Source organism: Coregonus lavaretus (genome assembly GCF_964263955.1).
Source record: "Coregonus lavaretus genome assembly, chromosome: 33".
Taxonomy (NCBI): domain Eukaryota; kingdom Metazoa; phylum Chordata; class Actinopteri; order Salmoniformes; family Salmonidae; genus Coregonus; species Coregonus lavaretus.
Genome location: NC_140020.1, coordinates 19,216,503 through 19,241,212, shown reverse-complemented (window position 1 = coordinate 19,241,212; position 24,710 = coordinate 19,216,503). Strand labels below are relative to the sequence as shown.

Here is a 24,710-nt window from a genome sequence, read left to right as displayed (position 1 = left end):
ACTCCTTAATAGAGTATAATGATTTGAGCAGTTTAGGTATGATGTCCCTGGGACAACATAGTTTAGAGGTGACTTTGACTGTACTGTCGCAGCACTTGAATGTTGACAGCTGTTTGTCCTTTGGGATGACTAGAGAGAAAAGGTGGATGGAGAGGCAGCGTATTCGAGGAACAGGATTGCTGAGCAGTTTCAAATGCAAATGGATTAATTACTTTTTTCAAAGTCATTGTCGTAGCTTTGAAAATGATCTCAAAGTACAGCGACACTTATTTTTTGTTGCATTTGCTTTGCATGTAATTATGAACAGCACCTGGATACTAAACTTGATGCTAATCCATCTGATCTCAGAGAGAGAGAGAAAGAGGCTGAATGTTCAGTCTTTGCCACTTAAACAAAAGGTGTCGTTATCACTGTGCAGCTTTTTTTTTCCAAAGCCATTTTAGGTGTCACACTAGCTGTTCGGTAAAAACAGATTCCCAAATCATGAGAATTTGTCAGGCTATGCAGACGTTGCCTCCCTCCGAGGCACATGTTGCTAGGCAACCCCCTTGGACTTGCCCAGGCAGGCTCTGGCTCAAGCCAGTTTGAAAGACTTGCTAGCAAACATTTGTGCTATGAAACTAAATAAATACTGCGCTCTGACCACAAAACTGAATTTGCTAGATTCATTCATAGTGTTTTTATTAAAGCAATGAAAGTGAACTTTAAAACGTGGTGTAGTTTTATTGAGATTTGCAGCTGTTGTTGGTAAGAAGTGAATCTTCTAGCTTCTGATATTACTTACTCAACCTTTAAATACTTTGAAATAAAAATGTATTTAGTAAAATCCACTGCACTACTTTATAGTCTCTCACTCCCCATGGCCTCCATCCTCTATCTGTCCCTTCCACTGTGACATGGATACCACCCTCCCTTTTTCTCTCCCTCCATCTCTCTTCTTCCCACCCTCTCTCCCTCCCTCTCTCCACCTCGACCACCTCATGAGTCCTGATTGGAGATTGATGGCTTCCTTCCTGGGCACCACCCTGCTCCCCTGCCACCCTTGCCACCTCTGCCACCAGAGGTGTCATGCCCACAGGGAGCACAGGGGCATGTGCCCCCTCAGATTTGTTTTTAAAGATAATTGTTTATCTTTAAAACTACTAGCCATCTAGCAATTTTATGAAGTTGGCTTTAGCTAGCCCAGATACTGTAGGTTCCCAATCTCCCAACCTCATAACTAGCTACCAAGAAGCCATTTCAGGCTATCAATCAAGTTGGAGTAGCTATCGTAGCTTGCATGTCTGCTGGCAAGGTTGGCAGACTTTAGAAAAGCAAGCAATAACTAAATGTACTGAATAAGACTCCCAATCCTCTCAATCTTTTACCCAGATTTTAGCAGAGATGCAGAGAAGCATATTTAGTTTATTTAATAAAGAACCACCAGTCAGGAGGATACAGACAGCTCAAGAGGTATGCTTAGATGGGGCGGCAGGTAGCTTAGTGGTTAAGAGCGTTGTGCCAGTAACCGAAAGGTCGCTGGTTCTAATCCCCGAGCCGACTAGGTGAAAAATCTGTCGATGTGCCCTTGAGCAAGGCACTTAACCCTAATTGCTCCTGTAAGTCGCTCTGGATAAGAGCGTCTGCTAAATGACTAAAATGTAAATGTAATAAATATATATATACTTGTTTTTTTACATAGAATTAAGCATCATGATTATGGCTCTAGAGTGCAGGAACAAGCTGTTTCAGGTGTTTGAAAAATGCAAAATTCTCCACCCCCAGCCATCCTCACGGACTTTGTGCCCCCTCAGATTTTTGGAGTGCATGACACCCCTGTCTGCTACATCAGCCTCACACCCAGGCAGCAGGCTAATTAGTGGCTGACTGTCATCTGCCCCTCCCCGAGGGGGCTCTCTGGGAGTCAGGGCTCACCCTAGAGCAACCGCCGTAGGGATCCACAGACACACAAACACGCACACAGAATCCAACACACACGCACATATAGAATCAAACACGCACACACAAACATACACACACAGCTGTGAGTCTCTGGTTCTGTGGCTACAGGCACAGATATAAAGACAGGGCTTATTATCATAGGGAGGAATGCCAACACAGAGAACAGTGGGCTGAAAAAAGTAGGTTTATTCCTAGAAAGTGTGTGTTCGAGAAGGGGGTGGACATGTGTGTGTGTGTGGTTGTGTGTGTGTGTGGTTGTGTGTGTGTGTGAATGTGTGTGTGCGTGCGAGCCTGTGTGTGTAGTGTATAAGTCCTCTGGGTCTATGGGGAGGTACACTCAGGCCCAGATGTATTTCAGCACTGCCAATGTTGTTTATTTTGAGGAGATCAGTGCCTATCTGCCTGTCTCTTCTGAGACTCTCAGATGACACACCATTGCAGAGCCTGATGAGAATACATTATGCTTTAATACTTTATTCCCCACAGTGCTTAGGGCCCTGCTTGTCCTTTGTGATGCTGATGGCATCTGTTGCTTCTCCGACTCTGAACTAAGGTTCTATCAGCTAGGGATGGCCTGAAGCAAAGAATATCATCTTACTCTTGCATTAAAAATCAGCTGATAAAACAGTGAATAAATTAATGGAAGGAAAGGGAAGGAGTTACCATAGTTTAATTATATTGCAGAGAGAGGGGTATTACTTGTGTTATGATTTTATTTCCCTAGACTGATCATGGAATTGCATACTACCCATGTGCTCATACTACTGTATAGGTTACATTTTAGTTAGATCTCTAGTAAATTAGTACTATAAGTTCTATGTCAGTGTACCTCCAAAGGGTGAATTGGCGAATTGGCATAATACTGGGTCCTGGCTAAAAACATTGTTGTTGTTGTTGTTACAAGAATACTCAGAAAGCTTTACAGTAGGCCCATGTAATCGGCCAGATATCAAACCTGGGATGACGGCTCACTGGGTAAACCCTAGGTATTAGCTCTGGGAGCCTGAGATCTCAGGCAAGGTAAGTCATAATATAAAGCCAGCTTGGAGAACAATCTGCACTATACTGACAGTACATCAGCCTCCACTACTGGATTGTCACATTTCTCCTCTCATTATGAAAAGTATTGACGTCAAACGGGAGGACCAAGGACACGGGTGGTTCCTAATGTTGTGAGATTCTCGTTAGTGTTGACACAACAACTGGTTCTGAGAGATTATGATCAGGACTTGCAATTGTAACAGTAAGCAACTGTAACAAAATGGATGACTGCAGTGTAGCCGTTATTATGAGTACATATTCCAAATCAAATCTAATTTTATTTGTCACATGCATCGAATACAACATGTGTAGACTTTACCATAAAATGCTTACTTACGAGCCCTTTCCCAACAATGAAGAGTTAAAAAGTAAGAAAGATGTGCAATAAAAAGAAGGAAATAGTAACACAATAAAATAACAATAACGAGACTATATACAAGGAGTACCGGTACCGAATCAATGTGCAGGGGTACGAGGTAGTTGAGGTAATATGTACATGTAGGTAGAGGTAAAAGTGACTAGGCAATCAGGATAGATAATAAACAGAGTAGCAGCAGCATATGTGAAGAGTGTGAAAGTGTGTCTATTTTTGTGTGTGTGTGTGTGTCTGTGTCTGTGTCTCTGTGTGTGTGGACATGTTTAACTATTCTTGTGGGGACCAGAAGTACCCACAAGAATATTAAGCAAACAAAAATGTGAACAACTGGGGACATTTTGTTAGTCCCCACAAGGTCAAATGCTAGTTCTAGGGGGTTTAGGGTTAAGTTTAGAATTAGTGTTAGGGTTAGAATTATAATTTTGTCGTCGATATGCATGTATGTGTGTGATTTGTGTGTGTGTGAGTATGTAGTCTATGTGTGTGTATGTGTGTGTTGGAGTGTAAGTGTACAGTGCCTTCAGAAAGTATTCACACCCTTTGACTTTTCCCACATTTTATTGTGTTACAGCCTACATTTCAAATTGATTAAATTGAGATTTTATGTCACTGGCCTACACACAATACCCCATAATGTCAAAGTGGAATTATGTTTTTAGACATTTTTACAAATTAATTAAAAATGAAAAACCTGTGTCAAAAAGTATTCAACCCCTTTGTTTTGGCAAGCCTAAATAAGTTCAGGAGTAAAAATGTGCGTAACAAATCACATAATAACTTGCATGGACTCACTGTGTGCAATAATAGGGTTTAACATAATTGTTTTACGACTACCTCATCTCTGGACCCCACACACAATTATCTGTAAGGTCCCTCAGTCGAGCAATGAATTTCAAACACAGATTCAACCACAAAGTACAGGGAGGTTTTCCAATGCCTCACAAATAAGGGTACCTATTGGTAGATGGGTAAAAAAAAAAAGCAGACATTGAATATCCCTTTGAGCATGGTGAAGTTACTTCACAATACTAACCTAAATGACAGAGTGAAAAGAAGGACGCCTGTACAGAATACAAAATATTCCAAAACATGCATCCTGTTTGCAATAAGGCACTAAAGTAAAACTGAAAAATATGTTGCAAAGAAATAAACTTTCTCCTCATATTTTCAAGCATGGTGGTGGCTGCATCATGTTATTGGTATGCTTGTCATCGGCAAGGACTAGGGAGTTTTTCAGGAACGGAATAGAGCTAAGGAAAAATCCTAGAGGAAAACGTGGTTCAGTCTGATTTCCTACAGACACTGGGAGATAAATTCACCTTTCAGTAGGACAATAACCTAAAACACAAGGCCAAACACTGGAGTTGCTTACCAAACGACATTGAACGTTCCTGAGTGGCCTAGTTACAGTTTTGACTTAAATTGGCTTGAGAATCTATGGCAAGACTTTAAAATGTCTGTTTAGCAATGATAGAGCTTGAATAATTTTTTAAAGAATAATGTGCAAATATTGTACAATCCAGGTGTACAAAGCTCTTATAGACCCAGAAAGACTCACAGTTGTAATTTCTGCCAAAGGTGATTCTAACATGTATTGACTCAGAGGTGTATATACAGTACTTACGTAAATGAGATATTTCTGTATTTAATTTCAATACATTTGCAAACATTTCTAAATACATGTTTTCACTTTGTCATTATGGGGTATTGTGTGTAGATGGGTGAGAAAAAATAAACATTTAATCCATTTTGAATAGTGGCTGTAACACAACACAATGTGGAATAAGTCATAGGGTATGAATACTTTCTGAAGGCACTGTAGTATGTGGGAGTGTGTGGGTAGGGTGCAGTGAGTATGCATAGAGCCAGTGCAAAAGGCATAAGAATATGAAAGTGTGTATTCTTATTTTACATTTATGTAGTTCTGTACCTGTCTATTAATGCTATGTAGTTCTCTACCTGTCTATTAATGTTATGTATTATGTCATTGTATGTGGTTCTGTCCTTTAGCTGTAATTGTCTATTCATGTGTTGTATTTTGTCATGTTTTGTGTGGACCCCAGGCAGAGTAGCTGCAGCTTTGGCTGTAGCTAATGGGGATCCTAATAAAATATTATCTCCAGAAAGTGAACTAGTAATTAGCCCATATTCATTCACTCCTCCGACAAACCACTGTGTGTACTGTGTACTCTACACAGTGAAGGTATACACTCCAGAGAAGGCCTTCTCACCCGTCAAACACTCCTCTTCTTCTCTCAACAGTTCCTTGACCTCTCCAGCTCTCCTCTCTATTCTCAGCCTGAGCCTCAGTTTACTTTTGTGTACAGTGCTTTGCAAAAGTATTCATCCCCCTTGGCATTTTCCTATTTTGTTGCATTACAACCTGTAATTTAAATGGATTTTTATTTGGATTTCATGTAATGGACATACACAAAATAGTCCAAATTGGTGAAGTGAAATGAATAGAATTACTTATTTCAAATAATTCTAAAAAATAAAAACGGAAAAGTGGTGCGTGCATATGTATTCACCCCCTTTGCTATGAAGCCCCTAAATAAGATCTGGTGCAACCAATTACCTTCAGAAGTCACATAATTAGTTAAATAAAGTCCACCTGTGTGCAATCTAAGTGTCAAATGATCTGTCACATGATCTCAGTAATATACACCTGTTCTGAAAGGCCCCAGAGTCTGCAACACCACTAAGCAAGGGGCACCACCCAAACTCAAGGACCAGGCAAGGAGGGCATTAATCAGAGAGGCAAAAAAGAGACCAAAGATAACCCTGAAGGAGCTGCAAAGCTCCACATCGGAGTTTGGAGTATCTGTCCATAGGACCACTTTAAGCCGTACACGCCACAGAGCTGGGCTTTACGGAAGAGTGGCCAGAAAAAAGCCATTGCTTAAAGAAAAAAATAAGCAAACACGTTTGGTGTTCGCCAAAAGCCATTTGGGAGACTCCCCAAACATATGGAAGAAGGTACTCTGTTCAGATGAGACTAAAATTGAGCTTTTTGGCCATCAAGGAAAACGCTATGTCTGGTGCAAACCCAACACCTCTCATCACCCCAGGAACACCATCCCATGGAGGTGGCAGCATCATGCTGTGGGGATGTTTTTCATCTGCAGGGACTGGGAAACTGCTCAGAATTGAAGGAATGATGGATGGTGCTAAATACAGGGAAATCCTTGAGGGAAACCTGTTTCAGTCTTCCAGAGATTTGAGACTGGGACGGAGGTTCACCTTCCAGCAGGACAATGACCCTAAGCATACTGCTAAAGCAACACTCGAGTGGTTTAAGGGGAAACATTTAAATGTATTGGAATGGCCTAGTCAAAGCCCAGACCTCAATCCAATTGAGAATCTGTGGTATGACTTAAAGATTGCTGTACACCAGCGGAACCCATCCAACTTGAAGGAGCTGGAGCAGTAATGCCTTGAAGAATGGGCAAAAATCCAGTGGCTAGATGTGCCAAGCTTATAGAGACATACACCAAGAGACTTGCAGCTGTAATTTCTGCAAAAGGTGGCTCTACAAAGTATTGACTTTGGGGGGGTGAATAGTTATGCATGCTCAAGTTTTCTGTTTTTTTGTCTTAATTCTTGTTTGTTTCACAAAAAACAAAAACATTTTGCATCTTCAAAGTGGTAGGCATGTTGTGTAAATCAAATGAAACAATCCCCCCAAAAATCCATTTTAATTACAAGTTGTAAGGCAACAAAATAGGAAAAATGCCAAGGGGGGGTGAATACTTTCGCAAGCCACTGTATATTATTTACAGTACCCCAGCACACTTGCTTGTCAAGCAAATTCTCACTGAGTAACATTTCAAAGCGAGCCCTGTCTAATTGCTTGCTAATGAGAAGTGTTGATACGTCGGCAGTTATCTGGCGTCTCCATGGCTACCACTGGAATATATTAGCATGGCCTCGTTCATACTCCTCAAGATGAGAGAGGAGAGGAAAACGTGTAGAGGCAAATTCAGTTTCGTCCAAATTAGGTGCTGCAGTCCCAAAATAGGGCTAATTTATGGTAACTTGTCATAGATGTTGTGGTTTCTTATGTTGATGTACTGCAGTGGGTCGTGAGAGGACATGGGGAGGAGGACGCGACGCAAAATGTGCTTGGACATGAATATTCTGCAGATTTGAGTTCATGTATGTATATGAGACTATCTGCAGCTCAATTTCACGTCTCCTCAACCCCAACCTCTTTCCTACCTCTACTCCTAATATAATAGCACATTTCCCTCAGTGGCAGGGGACTTAATTAAAGTGAAACTTTCAAGTGCATTTAAAACATGTCAATACACTTTGCACTTTTAAAATAGAAAAACAGTACAGTAAAAGGAGGTAATTTAAGACATTTTCCACCGTCTTTACCCAGAACAATTCAAAGCGGACTGATGTGTAGATTATGTGTTGTATCAGATTTTGAGATGAGAGATAAAAACGGCAAAGAAAAACTATCTGATGCTCAAATGGAGATTAGCCACCAGACTGCACATTTCCACCACAGAGCCTGTAGAACCGTTACAATGGTCTTAGTTCCAAAGTACGCTAGACTGGCTTTCTACAGTAGTGTTACCTCAGATTACATTATTTAGAGGCGTACAGGCGACTCCATGATTAATTATACATCCCATCAGAGGAAGTTCTTCTGTAGTGTTTTTTTCTCTCCAAAATACTAATCAAATATGTATGTTTAGTTTTGATGAATGCAGCTTTTGGGAAATAACATTCAACCCCCCCTCCCTGTTTTAGGGTACTTTTCACTAGCACTCTGCAGAGTAAGATAAGCCTGTTTGGGTGTCATTCATATATAATTTATCCTCAAGATAGCACATCAGTCCAAGTACGACAATTTCGCACATCAATCAAGTCAATTTGGTCTGATAGAGACACGTATACAGACTGTGACTCTCAGGGCGAGGTATCCATCCACAACAGGCATAGAAACAAGCACTGCCCAAGATAGGGAACGTTTCTATGTAATCGCCATATGCCATGCTGCTCACATGCGCCATTCAAGAAATGGTGTCCGCCTCCTCACCTCGCCTGGCATTGGTTTTTCTAAATATGGCTCTTGATGTCCTCGCCAGTTTCTGGTTACACTGTAATTCTGCAGAGAGAGGAGTGCTGGGCCAAGAAGTGGGGGGTAGACAAGTGCTATAGGCAGTGCTGGGTTGACTCCACAAAGCCCCATCACCACACACAGACAGACACAGGCAGAGGAAGATGCAGAGTCTGCTTATAGCTCAGCAGAGGTGGGAAGGAAGGAACCAGTATCATCCATGTCTCACTGTCGGCCTACACAGTGCAAATCCAGCTTCACAGGCCAGTGGCATCATGCTACCCAAAACACTCCTGTATACCTTACACACTCCTGAAACATTCCTGTTTCTCCACAGCTTGTTACAAGTGTACTACGGGCCTTAGTGACTAGACAGTTGTACTTACTACTAGTCACTAAGGCTTGTAAAATACCCCTATTTGTGGACTGCTGCACCTCATCAGAAAAACTGTTGTGTTTCCATATGTATATTTAATGCAGGGGATGTAACTGTTTCCTGTTTGGCTCCAACAGAGAGAGCGACTCCGGAACATTGAGAGGATTTGCTGCCTGCTGAGAAAGGTAAATAGCCACTGAACACTGTCCTATTTAAAACATTTCCTTTATTACTCATTTGCATATGTCATTTAGCCTATATTTTAAAGCCAGCAAATGATCACAATCTTCTATATATAGACTGGTGGCCCGCTAGTTTGTGAGAGTTAGAATAGTAGAATACACCAGGTGCAATTTTGAAATGTGGTTGTGCATCAGCAGTCCTGTTATGTCAGTCACTGACAGTCACTCAATTAGCCCATGTCAGCAAAATTGTTTTAGATTGGTAAGTTAGTCTAGCTAGCTATTTAAACTTGTAGTTATCATGGTCAAATTACCGACCAGGGGGCCCCACATTGATTTTGTTAGTCACTCTCACTCAGATATCATATAAAAAAACATTTATCTCATTCTAAAACTAACTGGAGCTCTATGTTAAGGGTGTCAGTTATTTATTTTACTGTCGTAGCCGACGGGTATACTGTTGAGTCGTCAGCATACATAGACACACAGGCTTTATTCAAGGTAAGTGGAAGGTCATTAGTAAAAACAGAAAACATTAATGGCCCAAGCCAGCTGCCCTGCGATACACCACACTCAACCAAATTTGCATTAGAGAGGCTTCCATTAAAGAAAACCCTCTGTTCTATTTAGGGTGACCACTTATCCTGAATTGTGCGGGACAGTCCCGCACTTTGGCCCATTGTCCCCTGTCCCGCAAACAAACAATCATGTCCCACATTTCTATCAACAAATTCAAACACCACTAATTTAGAAAAAAAAGGTTGATTTGTCCCGTATTTCAGTCAGACATTCCAACCTGTCTCTTGCGGTCACGTTGCACTTATGAAAAGATATACACTATATACAGTATACATAAATATGTGGACAACCCTTCAAATTAGTGGATTCGGCTATTTCAGCAACACCCGTTGCTGACAGGTGTATAAAATTGAGCACACAGCCATGCAATCTCCATAGAAAAACATTGGCAGTAGAATGGCCTTACTGAAGAGCTCAGTGACTTTCAATGTTGCACCGTCATAGGATGCCACCTTTCCAACAAGTCAAAAATAATCGTCTGTCCTCGGTTGCAACACTCACTACCGAGGTCCAAACTGCCTCTGGAAGCAACGTCAGCATAAGAACTGTCTGTTGAGAGCTTCATGAAAAGGGTTTCTATGGCCGAGCAGCCGCATACAAGCCTAACATCACCATGCGCAATGTCAAGCGTCGGCTGGAGTGTTGTAAAGCTCGCCGCCATTGGACTCTGGAGCAGTGGGAACGCGTTCTCTGGAGTGATGAATCATGCTTCACCATCTGGCAGTCCGACAGACATATCTGGGATTGGCGGGTGCCAGGAGCTACTGCTCGAATGCCCAGTGCCAACTGTAAAGTTTGGTGGAGGAGGAATAATGGTCTGGGGCTGTTTTTCATGGTTCGGCCTAGGCCCCTTAGTTCCAGTGAAGGGAAATATTAATGATACAGCATAAAATGACATTCTAGACGATTCTGTGCTTCCAACTTTGTGGCAACAGTTTGGGGAAGGCCGTTTCCTGTTTCAGCATGACAATGCCCCTATGCACAAAGCGAGGTCTATACAGAAATGGCTTGTCGAGATCGGTGTGGAAGAACTTGACTGGCCTGCACAGAGCCCTGACCTCAACCCCATCGAACACCTTTGAGATGAATTGGAACGCCGACTGCGAGCCAGGCCTAATCATCCAACATCAGTGCCCGACCTCACTAATGCTCATGTGGCTGAATGGAAGCAAGTCCCCGCAGCAATGTTCCAACATCTAGTGGAAAGCCTTCCCAGAAGTGTGGAGGCTGTTATAGCAGCAAAGGGGGGTAATTAAGGTAATTTCGTCATACTTGTGAGGCTCTCCATGCTCATTAGTTTCTCATTCAACATATTTGCTGCTACTTCACTCAATCTCAATCCCGCTTGAAAAGCCTCCCTTCCTAACTGTTTTACTAAAACCAACCAGAAATGTTTCCTTGGCCAAATATTCCCAGATTTTCATAAAACGGCCACACATGTGGTCTCTCGTTTCTGCATCACCAAGTTTTGCGCAAGGCAAGAATTAGAGTAGTATAGTTGCGCCTAGGGCTCTGCAGTGCGGGTGTAGTGCAGCACTTCTCTCAATGGTGCTCGTTCAGTAAAGTTAGATCAAAGCTAAATCAAGGTCTTGGAAGATCACATAATGATTCATTAGTATTCTACATAACATAACCAATTATATTAGCTTAGTATAATGTTGCTGTTACATCAAAAACACCACCTAATTTCTTATGAGATTTTAGGATGGTTAGCTGAATAGTCCCCCAAAAAATCTCACACAGCCAAATTCTCAAAACAGTGCGCCACTAGGCAGAATATGCTTTGATTGAAACAAAACACAGGAAGGCTCTATAGTTTGTTAACACCATCTGCTCTAATTTGCTCACGAAACAGTAATTCAAGAAGATGTAAATGCATATTCCCATGAAACTGATTGATATCAAATTATTGGCATGCAGACACAGTTTGGACATTTTCACTGGGCTAAAATGTGAAGAATTGTCATTCAGGATTTACAGTGATGATGCTATGGCCTATTTTGAAATGGTGTTTGAGGGTATTAAAAATAGAAACATTTCTTGAGACAATATGTGTGGGCATAGGAAGACGTTGCAATTGGAGGATGCATTTTATGCATATTTTATCATGATATTCAATAGGGTACATCTGTCGGTACAAACTTTGAGAAATTATGAAATAATTTACATTTTGATTGCTCTCCGGCACTTAACAAATTTGCACTACACCATGAGCGGGATTTGTGTGTGTCCCACGAATGTCCAGCAAAACCATCCTGTTGTCCCACATTTGGGTATTTTAATGTGGTCACTCTAGTTCTATTAGATAGGTAACTCTCAATCCATGAAAAGGAAGAGGATGTAAATCCATAACACCTATGTTTTTTCAGCAATAGGTTATGCTCAATGATATCAAAAGCTGCATTGAAGTCTAACAAAACAGCTCCCACAATCTTCTTGTTATCAATTTCTTTCAGCCAAACATCAGTCATTTGTGTCAGTGCTGAGCATGTTGAGTGTTCTTCCCTATAAGTATGTTGAAAGTCCATTGCCAATTTGTTTTCTGTAAAATAACATTGTATTTGGTCAAACACTGTTTTTTCCAAACGTTTGCTAAGTGCAGGTAACAGGTTGATTGGTCGCCTGTTTAATGGTTTAAAGGGTGCTTTGCTATTCTTAGGCAGCGGAATGACCTTTGCCTCCCTCCAGGCCTGAGAGAACACACCGTCTTCTAGGATTAAATTGAAGATGTGGAAAACAGGAGTCGCAATGTATTCTGCTTCCAACCTCAGGAATTTACCACCCAGGTTGTCAGTTTGATTTATAGATAGCAACAAAAAAAATCTCCTCTTTCACACCAACTTTGCGGAACTCAAAGCTACAGTGCTTCTCTTTCATTATTTGGTCCGATATGCATGAATATGAAGGCTCAGCATTTGTTGTTTGCATGTCATGCCTAAGTTTGCTAATCTTATCAACAAAAAAGTTATAAAAGTGGTTGGCAATAATTAAAGGGTTTTGTTAAGAACAAGCCATCTGCCACAATGAAGGATGGAGCTGAGTTCACTTTTTTGCCTAGAACTTCTTTTAAGGTACTCCAGAGATTTTTACTATCATTCATTATATAATTTATCTTTGTTCCATAATATAGTTTCTTCTTCTTTTTGTTTAGTTTAGTTATGTGATTTCTCAATTTACTGTATGTTTGCCAATCTGCTGTGTTCTCAGACTTATTTGCTATTCCCTCATCCTTCTCAGCCATACAGTTTTCCAATTCATCATCTATCCATGAGGATTTGGTAGTTCTAACAGTCAGTTTCTTGATGGGCGTATGCCTATCAGTAACCGGAAGAAGTGATTTCATAAATGCTGCAAGTTCGGCATCGGACCAAAAACTATTTCTCACAACTTTGACATAGGAATCATTGCAAAACCTCTTGTATGATCGCTTATACACAATTTTAGGTCCAGTCTTTGGAACTTTGTTTTTTCTATATTATGATCACTACAACAAAATTTCACTTAGGGCTAGGGCCGGCTCTGACTGCATATGTGGGTATAGATGTGTGTACGCAGACCCGCCATTGTGCTAACGCTAGTTAGCATTGGCTCGCGGAACTACCTCTAACTTCCTTCATATTGGACGCAGAGACATACAAATTGTATCCATGAGTTCATCTGACTCTGGGGAAGTAGATCAATTTCCACAATCTCTCACTTTCCTTTAAAATTCCTGTTTTGTCAACTGACATTATGAATGAGGAAACTTTACATTTTTGGTAAGGATTAAAGCTTGCCCTTGCATTCAGAAAGCTGTCTTGTCTTTATAATAGACTGTGTCTGTCCAATGTCTGTGGTATGTGAGCCTGTTACTGTCGGGGACTCGGAGACAAAAGGCTTCTCTTTCAATTTCTTTCTCAGTATGACATCTGTTTCAGTGGCCGTTGAGGCTTCACTCTACCTCTGCTCTGCTACTAGAAGGATTGTGCATGTGTACGCCTCGGGCTGGTGGAGTGGAGGCCGTTGTTGTTCTTTATCTGTGTTGTCAACACTGCCTGAGGCTCATCTGTCACTCCTGGGGACTACTGTGTCCTTGAGGTACTGACCCAGTGAGAGTGTTGAGCTACACCAACACCACATCAGAATTTAATTTCCTACCCTGCCTGGAGTCATAGAGCTTATTCATTAGATGTCATTGTTTCTCGAAGATCTTCAGCAGTACATGCAGTGGCGGCTCCTGAAAAAATCCTCAGGGGGGGCAATTTTTCTGATGATTTAGGTGACCTACACACATTTTTAAAAAGATATGTCCAGCAACAACATGAAGACAGGGGCAGCATATAAGTCAATACCAGAAGCATTTATTGACTGATCTCAAAAGTGTTGGCTTACAAAATCAAAATAAGTTATCACAGTAAAAATAATCAAGGGTGTTCTTTCACATTCCTCAACACTGCATAAACAATATGCATTTCCATAAACAAATGAAATATCAGCTGAAAATACAGCATCTTGGTATTTGTTCAGATTGCAGGATCAACAAGAGCTTTTACCACATTTTTTGCCTCATGGTTGAATTGGAAATATGTGCACCTGAGCATAATTCACAACAAGCAAGCAGGAGCTTTTGATAGAGGCTACTGAAAACATTGATGCAAGTTATTGGTAATAAGACATTTTTATAGACTTCCATATTCTGCCCTCTTGTATAGATTTGTGAAAATGAACAGTGATAGACATTTTGCCTGAAAACAGAATTTGAAAGTAATTTCTAGAAAAGGTAAACACAGCTATCTGTATGGCTTTGTAAAAATGAACAACCATATTCTGGCCAATTGTATAGATTTGTAAATATGAACAACCATATTCTGGCCAATTGTATAGATTTGTAAAAATGAACATGAACAGATTATATATTTTTTTACTTTTTTTTAAATGAAAAATAACTATTTTAAACAACATCAACTGTGAACTGATTTGGGCGTGTGTGTGTTAAAGAGACAGACAGGGAGGGACAAAGAGAGAGAGAGGCTACATTACTTGTACTGAAACTGTTCTCTTCTCTGTTTCAATACAGCAAAGCGTTCAATGACTTTCTCATTGAAATCAGGCATGCTGAGGACTAGTTCCCTCTCCATGGAAAGCATGGCCAGTGCATTCAGACGTTCCTGGCCCATTGAATTTCGCAGGAATGTCTTAACTCGTGTCAAAGTTGAGAAACATCTCTCAGCTTCAGCTGTTGTCATGGGAGTAGTTATGAGGATGTTCAACAGAGTCACAGTCTCAGAGAACGTCTCCTGGAGGTTGTAGCTCATGAGAACCTGGTACAGTGCCAGTGCACCACAGCATCCCTTGAATTCAGGATTCTCATAGATCAGAGATAGTTCTGTCTTGAGCTTTGCCTTGCTCAGCATGGGGTATGCATTCACAGTGGCATTCAGAGCCTCATCAGGAAATGAATGGCAGTACCTTTCAAACATGTCTGCTTGCAGTAAGGTAGCACTCACAAGGTGGCCAGAGAAAGAGAACCTTTCTTTGGTGTGATCCAGGATGGTGTTGCAGACCTCTTCAGACAGCCTCTGCTTCTCCTCTTCTCTCAAAGCTGTTCTGGGTCTTTTGGCTCCTGTTGCTTCTTGCAGCTGCTGTTGAGAGGAGTCCCTGAAGGCAAACAGACCAATGTGTTTGTTGGCTTTGTACAGTATTGTTGTCTATGTGATGCACAGGTATATGCAATGTATCCATGTATAGTACAAATACTTCAGTTCCACTTAAAATGGGCAGGGATGCATAAAGTCTTTAGTGTTTAAGTTAGCCTTTGTGTCTCACATAGCCTGGACGTTCAGCACAGTATACAGTGGTGCTCATAAGCTTATGATCCCATGCTAAAGTTGACTAAAAAGAGGAATAAAAAAGAAAAGAAAATTGGTGTCCTTAAAGATTGGATTTTCCAACTTTTTTAATTAAGTCATTAAGATCAATTTCCAAAAGATGATTTTTTTATTTTTTTATTCCTATTTTTAGTCAACTTTAGAATGTGTTCATACACTTATGAGCACCACTGTACAGTACACATAGTATATAAAATAAGCTAGATTACACCACTGGCCATATATAATGAGAATAATGTAATTTCAAACACAAATGCAGTCTCCTTTCATGCATACATTTTCAAATAAAGCTCTGCTTTGAGAAAGATCGAATGATATTGTTTAATCTTACCTTATGGCCTGCACACTGCTTGTGAAGCTGTCGAGGGCACGTTTGATAAAGACAGCATCGATGTCCTTCTTCTGTAGCTTCTGGTACAGAATGTCGACGTGGGGCATGATTTTGTGAAAAAGCCGCAGGAAACAAATAAAATCTTCATCATGTAGCATCCTCACGTAGCCAGATGCCTCTCTCACGGTGGGCTGGTCAAATGAACCCAATGAACCCGTCCGAATGGCTTCAAAACATTCTATGAGGTCGTCTCGATTCTCGTAGACAGTGTTCACGACTCTGCTTAGTAGAAACCTGTTGAATTATTAAATTTGGTCTGGGAGGTCCTAATTGTTTCGTTGCCAATTTATCTTGATTTGTTCGCCGACAAAAAGGAACTTCTTTCAAAGAGACAATCGAGTTGCACTGAAGGCTAGCCATTTTGACAGTAGTAGTGAATTGATTGATGAGGCTACCCGCTCTTTTCTTAGTTACGTTCATGGTTATGTTACGTATGACGAAAGCGTGTAAGTGCAAGCCCTCAGAAACCCATAGAGATTGTATTGAAAGCTCTGATATTTGAAAAAAATTGATTTTACATTAGAGGCTATGAGAGACTTCTGGGCGATTTTCAACCTGACTGAAATCGCCCCAAAACGGGCGGGGACATTTGAAGCACGACTTTAGCCTGATTGGACATTTAGTGGCAGATCAGACGTCTAGATTAGAACACTGATAACTACTGTTGCCGTGATATAATTGATTAGAAAAAAAATCCCTTCCTTTTCCCGTTTGGCAGTGCGTCGCCCATATCGCCCTAATGAACACACCGCCCCTGAGTACATGGACTATGTTACTGTAGAAATTGTTATTGTGTGTTCCTTGTCTGTTCCAAATGCATTCTCTCAGTATTTGCGGATGTGAATCACCCCATACAATATTACACAGAAAATTATCTTCATCTTGTTTTTGATAGATTGTGGGGTTTGTGTTATGGCAGCAGGTGCTGTACATTGCAAGCCAGTCACAGAGGAGCACTAGCTGGTGGTTTTATTTCTCCCGCCCAGTTCGGTTTGGGAGTGCAAAACGGCGGTGTTGTCACAGCAACAGAACCAACCATGGAGTGCTGCTCATCTATCTTTTTTGTTGTTGGTCCCATTCTCCCTACCCAGTCCCCACACACCTCTGGAAGTACAGCAGCAGAAGCACAGAGGCAGCTAGGCCAGCGTGTTCATTTCCAAGGCAGTGGAGCCTGCATCCCTGCTCCATTCCTTCTCCTAAAATACACAGGAGTTCCATTTTCTCCCTCCCCTATCATTTGAAGGGAGATAGAGAGAGAGAGAAACAGTAGATGAGAGAGAGAGGCGGAGAGATAGGAAGAGATGGAGAGAGATGTGGGAGGTCTGCTGCTGCGCTCCGGTGATTCAGAGCCAATCAGAGCATTTCTGTATGCTGTTGAGTCATGGAGGATTCCACTCCCCCCCACGGTGCCTGGCTGGACCCACGCCATGCCACAATGTCTGACTATACAGACAGCCTCCAGTCTTTCAGGCTGCACTCCCACAGACAGAACAGACAGCCTCCAGTCCCAACTCTCCAGACTGCACTACCACGCACCGTTTAGCTCAGCAAACTAGACTTCTCACAACACTTCAACATGTTGTTTGGCAATGGATGGGGAGTGTTATCCTGACCTGCTGTATTACACTCAGGCACAGTTCAGCTCATGGAGAGTTAACAGAACACCTCGTATGCTGTTTCCCAATGTAAGGGGTTATGAAGTGATAAGGAGTGTAATCCTTCTATATTACCACCAGGCACAGTTTAGCTCATCAAGCTATACACTGAGTGTACAAAACATTAGGAACACCTGCTCTTTCCATGATATAGACTGACCATGTGAATCCAGGTGAAAGCTATGATCCCTTATTGATGTCACCTGTTAAATCCACGTCAATCACTGTAGATGAAGGGAAGGAGACAGGTTAAAGAAGGATTTGTAAGCCTTGAGACATTGGAGACATGGATTGTGTATGTGTGCCATTCAGAGGATGAATGGGCAAGACAAAAGATTTGTCCCTTTGAATGGGGTATGGTAGTAGGTGCCAGGCACGCCAGTTTGTGTCAAGAACTGCAACGCTGCTGGGTTTTTCACGCTCAACATTTTCCCGTGGTATCAAGAATGGTCCACCACCCAAAGGACATCCAGCCAACTTGACACAACTGTGGGAAACATTGGAGTCAACATGGGCCAGCATCCCTGTGGAACGCTTTCGACACCTTGTATAGTCCATTCCCCGACGAATTGAGGCTGTTCTGAGGGCAAAAGAGGGTGCAACTCAATATTAGGAAGGTGTTACTAATGTTTTGTACACTCAGTGTCGTTTGCACTGCTGTTTCCCAATCAAAGTCAAAGCATACATCCTCTTTGTGTGTGTGTGCATGTTTCAGTGTTTACTATTAATGGAGCACAGTTGTACTGTATGTCGCACACAGATATGATGATGAAATATGAATGTAAATGATGACACAACCAAGGAAGAGAGGATTACCATGGATTAACATTAGAGTGTCTTAGTAGATAGCTGTGTGTGTGGATCTGTCTTCACAGGATATTGAAAATGGATTTGTACCTGATATTCCTAGATCTCTCATGCTTGACTGTACTATAGTCCCTTGTCTTTCTAACAGCTCATCCCAGTTCCTAGCCCCACATAATTACACTACAGAAGGAGATATAAAAATAAGTCAATAAAAAAAAACACCTCTTCCTCACGTCCTGCATGTGGAAATGCATCATCCTGACAGAACAAACAACAAATCCTTGTGAGCTCAGCACTGATAAGGAATAAGACTGAGTGTATCCTCAACTCCCTCGCTCCCTCACCCAGGTGCGTGAAATTGCCAACTTCTCCCCTCGCCAGAATATTTAGAGCTTAGGCAGTGGGAGAGAGGAAAATAACACTCAACTGGCGATTGACAGCCACCGCTAAGCAATTGGAATTAATATTAATCATGCCAGTGCAGTGTGTTTGCCATTGGAAATTGAACTGGGAATTGAGGAGTAGGGAACATAGTGTTATTTAAATGTTGTGGTTGTTGTATACTTGCAATGAAGTGATTGTACATTATAACAGTAGCATGAGTTTTGCATTCATCTAATAATTAATTGAAAGACTCATATTGTACGTTTAATCTTGGATCGATTCATTCATGTTTGCATTGATTATTTCTTTAAGTCATTCATTGATTTGGGTAACTTATGCAGGAGTTGCTCATGTAGCCTCCAGTATTTTGATTGGGGCACTGCTTTAGTGCTACTCTACTCCTCTGCTTTGATGCTCAGGCTGTCGAAGAATAAAAACTTCCCAGCAGGAAGACTTGGATACCTGCCTTGACCTCCCTCTCATCCCTTGTTCATTCCTCCTTTCCGCCCTAATCAAGTAGGGTTAATGTCCCAGTCGCACAAAACCTCCTGGATGAAGAAGCATTTTTATTGATTATTTTCAATGTGAGTGTCAAGGTGAATCTCCCTCACAGCCAATCACTGCCCAGCGAGCAGAGGAGCACACAGAACAGTCCCCGGTGGTTTCCGTAGCGCCTCGTGTTTATTCTTCAAACGAGGAGCTACTTTTGATGTTTCAGTACAGAGGTTTCTGTCCTCTCCATCACACCGACTCACGCCGCATTCATCTCTCCAAAGCCATTTGCATAGGATTTTCAGTTAGCAGAGAAGCTGGGAGGGAGGTAGGGCGGGTTGGGCTTGACAGATGAGATGAGTGCTTCACGTTGGGAAAGTAGATGGTACCAGGGTACAGACACAAGCGTCTGGTGGTGTAGTCAGATGATATAGCTACAGTGTCTGATGTAGGCCACAGAGGAGCTGCTGGTTTGATGAAGCTCCTATAAGGACTGTTGATGTGGAGCAGGAGGTACAACATGGTTAGGTACACTGCACTGAGGCCCTGGTGCTATACTATACTGTGATTATGGGCTTGCTTGTCACACTGGGACCTTATGTTGGGTTATTTCAAGTGTATGATGTCCAAACTGTTGCTGCTTTGATGTTATGGTTGGATAGTGAGATGCATGTTCACTCTCACGGTAACGCATATACATTAAGATATTTGCCCAATTGAGTTACTATAAAAAATACATACTTGTAAAGGACCTGGAGCTGCATATACTGTATACCAAATTAGGCTACTTCATTTACAATGTACTGATAGAGACAGGCACATAGACATCGTTAGACAGAGCGAGACAGTCTTTCTGGAAATCCCCCAAATCATTAGTTCAGACTGTAGAGCCCGTTAACTTACTTTGGTGGATATTGTGACCTCTGCATAAAATCCATGTTCATCTCACTATCATTACCCTGTGCATGATTTGAGTGTGCAAAGAGCAGCACTCGCTCAACATCAGTACAGTATAACGAAGGAATTCCCTTCAAGACAGGAATGATATTTGTTAGTCTGAAACCCTGCAGTAATTCATTAAAGTTTCCTGTTTTATTTGTCACATGCACAAGTACAGTGACATGCTTAACTTGCAAGCCCTTCCCAACAATTCAATATCAAAAGTGTAATTTTTTACAATAAAATATAAATAAGAAATAAGAAAGGAAGAATAAAAGCAACAGGATAGTGTAAGCTATATACAGGGTCAGTGCCAGTACCAAATGTACAGTGTGCAGGAATATTGGAGTAGTTGATGTAGCTAGAGAGTAGATATGTACAGGCAGGGATTAGGAGAAAGAGACTAGTAGCAGGATAAATAATAATAATAACAACAGCTGGTAGCAGGAATATATAAATACTATTTTATATATATATATATATATATATATATATATATATATAAATAATTATAATATATAATTATAATATAAATGGTAATATACACATGTAAACATTAGTAATATTGACCAGTAGCAGGATAAATAGATTGATACTAATGGTAAAGGCAATCAATAATCAATTAACAGCAGCCTAATGGTAGTAATAAATCTAATCAATAATCATTTTAGCAGCAGCATATGTGTGAGGGGCTTTGCCTGTGGGTCTAAGTGTGTGGGGTCAGTAATGAGTGTGTGAGCGGGTGTGTGTGTGTGAGTAAGAGTGGCAGTGAAGGTGTGTATGTCTGAGTGGGTAGAGACCTGTGGATGGGCATCGAGTCAGTGTGGATAGTCTGTGAGAGAGGGAGAGCAGTAGTTATTAGCCATTTAACAGTCTTATGGCCAGGGGATTGAAGCTGTTTGGGAGTCTGTTGGTCTGAGCCTTGATGCACCGGTACCGCCTGCCGGACGGGAGCATGGAGAACAGTCCATGTCTCGGGTGGCTGGAGTCTTTGGCAATTTTTCGGGCCTTTCTCAGACACCGCTTGGCATGTATGTCCTGGATGGCTGGGAGCTCACCCCCTGGGATGCGCTGGGCCGTCCGTACCACCCTCTATAGGGCCTTCAGGTCGAGGGCGGTGCAATTGCCATACCAGACGGTGATACAACCACTCAGGATGCTCTCAATGGTGCAGCTGTAAAAGTCCCCCCCCGTTTCCTGTAGTCCACGCTCAGCTCCTTAGACTTGCTGACGTTGAGGAAGATGTTGCAATTCATTCCAGTTGTAATGGTGCTGTGCAGGCACTGATGTACTGTAGGGAGACTAGTGAATCAAGTTGAGTTTATGTTTGCACCGTATACACTACAAACTCTCTGTATCGCCTTACTACCGTACTACAGGGCCACAGAGAGGACCTTTACTTTCCTCAGGCACTGTGTCACAGCAGCAGTGAGCTGCTTGTGTTGTCTCAGAGAAACCTGATCTACACCTTCTGTGCTGTAATTCACTGTGAAGGAACAACCAGTACTGCCTGGAGCCTTTTGCCTTTAAAGTGCCGTGGCCAAGGAAGAGAGGAGGAGAGAAGGAGGGGAGAGTCTCTCTCTCTCTCTCTCTCTCTCTCTCTCTCTCTCTGTCTATCTCTCAGTCTATCTCTCTCAGATGCTGGGATGAGTCCCGGATAGGCATCAGGCAGTTTGGCAGGCCACTGCTGAGTTGGACTATTGTGAATATGCATGAGCAGCCACGACGTACAGCTGGGAAAACAATGAGAAACAGCATGGTAGACCAACATTAGTGGCTTTTTAGCTGTACATGTAATGCTAAACTGGCTTTACCCAAATTTGAGACATAAAAAATAAAGCAACTCTTATACCTTAGTGTTTAAATTCCCCTTCTAGCTCTCTGTCATAGAAAAATACATTCTCGAATCTCTATGCTTTTAAAAATAGAATAGGAGTGTATGCAGGATGTAATCAGCTGATATGTCTTGCCAAGGCCTGATGCGGCTGGGTTAGTGTTGGGTGCGTGGCGGGGGCTGGACTGAGCCATTAGTGTGTCACGCGTCGAGTCAATGTGCAGCCAGTCGAGGTGTGAGATCGCCTCGCAGGACTACTGCATGTTATCATTAGTTAGCACCGAGCTGAAACACACTGTTCTACATCTAGCCTGTGTCTTGATCAATACGATCCTCTAGTACACAGTAGTCTACCCATTATCTCCTCACTTTGCCCCTGCTTTTTCTGTCATTGTATCTTGTTCTACCTCTCTTAGTAGGCTATAAGAGTGAGTAAGGCATGTCTGAACTCTGTGTTCATGATCCCATTACTCTTCCAGACGGGGTGTGTGGAGCAGAGCAGGTCCCTGCAGATTTCTGCTATGTCCCTGGACACTAGATCAAAGGGGGCTAGCAGCAGCATTCTGCAGCAGCATACTGCCTAGATACCTGCACTTCATTAACAAGAGTGTTGAGATGTCCCTGGATACTCAGGATCAAAGGTCTAGTAGCAAAATATTGCAGAGATACCAGTCTCCTACTTTATTGTCAAGTGTCATCTGAAGTCACTCTAGCTCCTGCTATATGGACACTTGGAGAGTGGCCATGGCTTTCACTGGAATGGATTGGAATGGATGTACAGTATACACTCACTAACTGTAAGTCGCTCTGGATAAGAGTGTCAGCTAAATGACTAAAATGTCAATGTAAAATGAATGGAATTCAAAACCCAATACATTTATTATTTTCATGTGTAAAAACAAGAATGGTCAGCAGACTTTTATCTTCAGAACATTAACAATGTTTAACCTGATTAGAAATAGGTTTTCCTGATTAACTCTATCTTCAAGCATGTCAAATATCAGAGTCTGCAGAAATGTTTTCAGACAAGACTTTGGAGCTACTGTATGACTATCAAAGGAGTAGCAATTCTGTATGCTTGTAATGAAATTACACCTTTCTGTGAAGTCAGTTGGAAATAAATGTATGTGAAGAACATAAAGAACAGAGCATATACAAACGTGTAGCCTAATATTCTACAGAGGCCTTCCAGTCCAGCCTTTGGGGCCAACTTTTCATCTATCCACAAAGTTTGACGAACTAAATGTACTGTGGACTCATGTGCTATTGGGTCTCAGAGGAATAAGTATATTTTAAAGAGAAAATATGTATAATTATTTGCTGCACTTAATTATTGTTGCTGCTGTAACGAGAGAGAGAGTAATTGGAGAGTAGGAGCTCTTTTGATCTCTGGTGGCAGCAGAGGAAATTTGCTGCTGCTAAAATGAGAGCGATATCCAGATTAGTCACGAACACAAATGAGCGAGGCGGAGAACAGTATTGCATACGTGATTGCATATATGTTACAGGCGTTTCATATGATGAGCGCCTGGAGAGGCCACTGGTTTTGCTCGACCAGATAAACCAGTTAGTTTCAAGCCCTTTTCTGCTTCAAGTTAATTCAAATAATTTAATGATTCCTTCTATAATGGACAAATGCTAATGTATAATTATAAACTTACTGTACCATAGCCATTAATGGCAGCAACACTTGGCACTGTCATGGCACTTGTAGAGAGATGGATTTGCTGGGTTGGTGCTATGGTTGCAGACAGTTAGTAAATATAGTTTACTTTTCATACCATTTGATCCTCTGGTTCCATTGTATTGGGAGTGTACTGAAGGCTACATATACTCCCCTCCCCTCCCCTAACCTCCCCTCCCCTCCCCTCCCCTCCCCTCCCCTCCACTCCACTCTCCTCCACTCTCCTCCACTCCCCTCCCCTCCACGTATTTGGACAGTGAAGCATTTTTTTTTACATTTGGCTCTATACTCCAGAAATTTGGATTTGAAATAAAATGTGTCATATGAGGCTACAGTACATAATGTCACCTTTTATTTGAGGGTATTTTCATACATATCTGTTTTACCATTTAGAAATGAAGGCACTTTATGTATCTAGTCTCCACATTTTGAAGAAATTATGTTTATTTGGACAAATGCACTTATAGTGTATTAAAGTAGTCAAAAGTGTAGTATTTGGTCCCATATTCCTAGCACGCAATGATTACATCAAGCTTGTGACTCTACAAAGTCATTGGATGCATTTACAGTTTGTTTTGGTTGTGTTTCGAATTATATTTATATTATAGGAACTGAATGGGGAATGATGACTGCAGTCATTTTCTTTCTAATTGAGTAGATAAGATGTTTCCAAACACTTCTAAATTAATCCTGATTATGCCATGATTAAGACAAATCATGAATGAATCATGAATAATGATGAGTGAGAAAGTTACGGTCTACAACAAAGCATGCTAACCTCTAACCATTACCAATAACCGGGGAGGTTAACATTTTTGGGAGGGTATGATCTTTGTTCCTCTGTAACTTTCCCACTCATCTCATCGATGAGTCCATGTACCGTGGAGAGGTCGACCGGCTTGTGTCCTGGTGCAGTCGCAATAACCTGAAACTCAACACAGACAAAATCGTGGATATGGTGTTTGACTTCAGGAAACGCCCCCCCACCATCTCTCCCATCGAGATTGATGGCTCAGCTGTTGGCACAGCTGAATCATTCAAATTCCTGGGGACCATCATCTCCGACAGTATCAAGTGAGAGGACAACA

The 24,710-nt window shown here is 41.7% G+C and overlaps 1 protein-coding gene across 1 annotated transcript in view; it reads left to right on the top strand.

Moving 5' to 3' along the window:
- LOC311108172 (protein cornichon homolog 3-like) overlaps nt 1-24,710 on the top strand; it is a gene marked incomplete at its 3' end in the record, with an annotated part of 54,907 nt that overhangs the window by 7,004 nt on the left and 23,193 nt on the right. Inside the window, exon 3 of the mRNA XM_084150790.1 lies at nt 8,946-8,993. Within this exon, the coding sequence (XP_084006916.1) occupies nt 8,946-8,993 (48 nt within the window). The remainder of the gene's footprint in view (nt 1-8,945; nt 8,994-24,710) is intronic.